Below are 2,203 nucleotides of genomic sequence, written 5' to 3'. Positions count from 1 at the left end.
ACAAAGACATGGTGAGCGATCGATCGTGATGTTGCAAATGATTATAACACGTTAGGTTCACTGTAGTCAAAGGAAGCCAACTTACCTCGCTGGACTCAGGACTGGATGTCCCAGACTCCTGGTACTCCGGGCGAGTCCCCTCTGGAGTGGTGCTGCCCGACGTGAACTCCTCGTCCGGGGACTTGGGAGTTCTCTTCTTCAGGGGTTACTTCCCCTAACCCTTCGCAGGCAGCTTGCGCTACCCAGAGGTCGGCTCCTTCGACGGGGAGCCCCTCTCCACACCCTCCAGGGCAGCGTCAAAGAGCCTGCGGCGCTCCATGGCCTGCTGGGGGGTCAAGTTGGCCACGTAGAACTTGTCCACCGTCCACGTGTCGTGGCACATAAACTTTGACAGCTTCACCCGGTCGTCGTTGGAGTGGGTGAACTTTATCTGGAAAGACAGAGACAGAGAAAAGTAAAAACCAATGCCACCACCAGGGAAGACCGCCGAGATACGTGCCAGAGTGCCGAAAAACACTTACGTGACTGGCAATGGACGTCCGTGAAGGTGGGGCAGCCGGGAAGGCCCATCGACTTCCAGGCCTCCTGGAAGTAGTTGTTGATGTTCTTGCAGGGGTTTTGGATCGAGGTAAAGAAAAGGTACTTGGCCGTGGGTCCGCCCGGCAGCTGGTCCTTCACCTGGAGGAACCGCTGCACCCACCCAAACTCCTCCTCCGTCAGGACGATCTGGGCCAACCCGAACGCCAGGTTCGTCTTGTGGTGAGCGACCTGTGGACACACAAGGAAAAAAACGCACACGTGCCACTCAGGAGAGGCAACAAACAAATCAGGCACGACAAATAAAAGTCAGACACTCACATTGATGAGGTACGCCTTCTCCGAGGTGGATTTGCGGGCCCCCAGAACCTCCTGCATTGTGATGTTTTGGAAAACACCCCCTCTGTGGCCGTAAACGGAGGAGAGCAGCGCCGCGAAGTGCCCGTAAAAAAGCCACAGGGTCTTCTGGCTGGGGTCCTTCTCCAGGAGGGCTAAAGACAGGAGCAAAGCACAACGTCAAGGTTCAAACATCCGTTCGGCAACAGGTGAGTACCTTGAGTCGGGGAGAAGGTAAAAGACAACTTACTCAATAGCTCGGGGATGGCCTTGGCTGCATGCTCCCGGCACCTCAAAAGGGTGGCCTTGGTGATGATGTTCGTCTCCTTGCCCTCCTTGACCGCAGTCTGGTGGACGGCCAAGCCCCTCTTGAGGGACTTCCGCAGGCTCCCCATCTCCCTGCGAAGGCCGACCAGGGCTTTGTTGGACAGGCGGCAAGACGGCGGAGGGGTTTCCGACAGGAACCTGATGAAGCAGCCGACGTTCAGCACGTAGTGCTGGATGGTCGTCACCATCATTTTAGCTTGTCGGAGGGAGCTGACCCAACTGCAAGAAGACAAAAATGGTTACAGAGGCGATAGATTATTTTCAAGCTGAGCCAACGACGGGAGAAAAGTTGTCCTTGAGGAAGAGGAAATCGGCCAGGTTCTTCTTTCCCCTCGACATGACCGCCAAAAACTTCTTGATGCGGTACACCTTACAGACTAAGTTTTCCTTTAACTTGGTGCCAGGGTCTGGGCCTTCCCTGTGCCGCCTGTACTGCTCCACGATCTCGTCTGCAAAAAAGAAAGAAAGAAAAAAGAGAGAAAAGAGGAAGAGCAAAGAGTTAGTGTTAGCACAGCCACAAGTAAAAAAAACAAAACATAAAAGCGTCACTCAGCACGGCCTCGTCGTCCTGCAGCTGCTGACTGGTGGAAGGCTTCTCCCCGTCGTTGTCGGGTTTCTCCTCGCCGGTGTCGGGCAAGGCAGGGGGCTGCTGAGTAGCAGTGGGCACCTCGGGGGAAGACTTAACATCCTCTTCCACAGGGGCGCATTCCTCTTCTTCCGGGCCGAGAGAGGAGAGGAGCCTTTGGGCCACCTGCCCGATTCGGGCCGAGCCCAATGAGGTCGACCTCCTCTTCAAAATGCGATACCGTCTGGTGACCATACGGACCGTCTTGCTGAGGGTGTCGACCTGTCTGTTCAGGTCGGCCACCTGTGCTCTCAGGAGCTCCTTTTGTCGTTTGCAGCCCGGCTTGTCGCACTCCTCCTCCTCCAGCTCCTCTGGGTCTTGGGGGTTCGACAGGTCCTCCTCCAGGAGCTGGTGCTGCTCCAGGTCGAGGGTGGATAC

At 56.1% G+C, this 2,203-nt stretch overlaps 1 protein-coding gene across 1 annotated transcript; it reads right to left on the bottom strand.

Annotated features, from left to right (window-relative positions):
* Window positions 1–296: 296 nt before the first annotated feature.
* Window positions 297–1,925, bottom strand: LOC309498087 (uncharacterized protein; the record flags this gene model as incomplete). Its single annotated transcript, XM_082168600.1, has 4 exons — window positions 1,124–1,925; window positions 859–1,028; window positions 522–705; window positions 297–430 (listed from the first exon to the last, which is right to left on the bottom strand). The coding sequence occupies exons 1-4, from the start codon at window positions 1,389–1,391 to the stop codon at window positions 297–299; spliced, it is 756 nt and encodes a 251-aa protein (XP_082024726.1). The 5' UTR covers window positions 1,392–1,925.
* Window positions 1,926–2,203: the final 278 nt, after the last annotated feature.

Source organism: Leuciscus leuciscus, assembly GCF_965113295.1.
Source record: "Leuciscus leuciscus genome assembly, chromosome: 4".
Lineage (NCBI taxonomy): Eukaryota > Metazoa > Chordata > Actinopteri > Cypriniformes > Leuciscidae > Leuciscus > Leuciscus leuciscus.
Note: the sequence above shows the minus strand (reverse complement) of the source record. Positions and strands in the feature narration are given on the sequence as shown.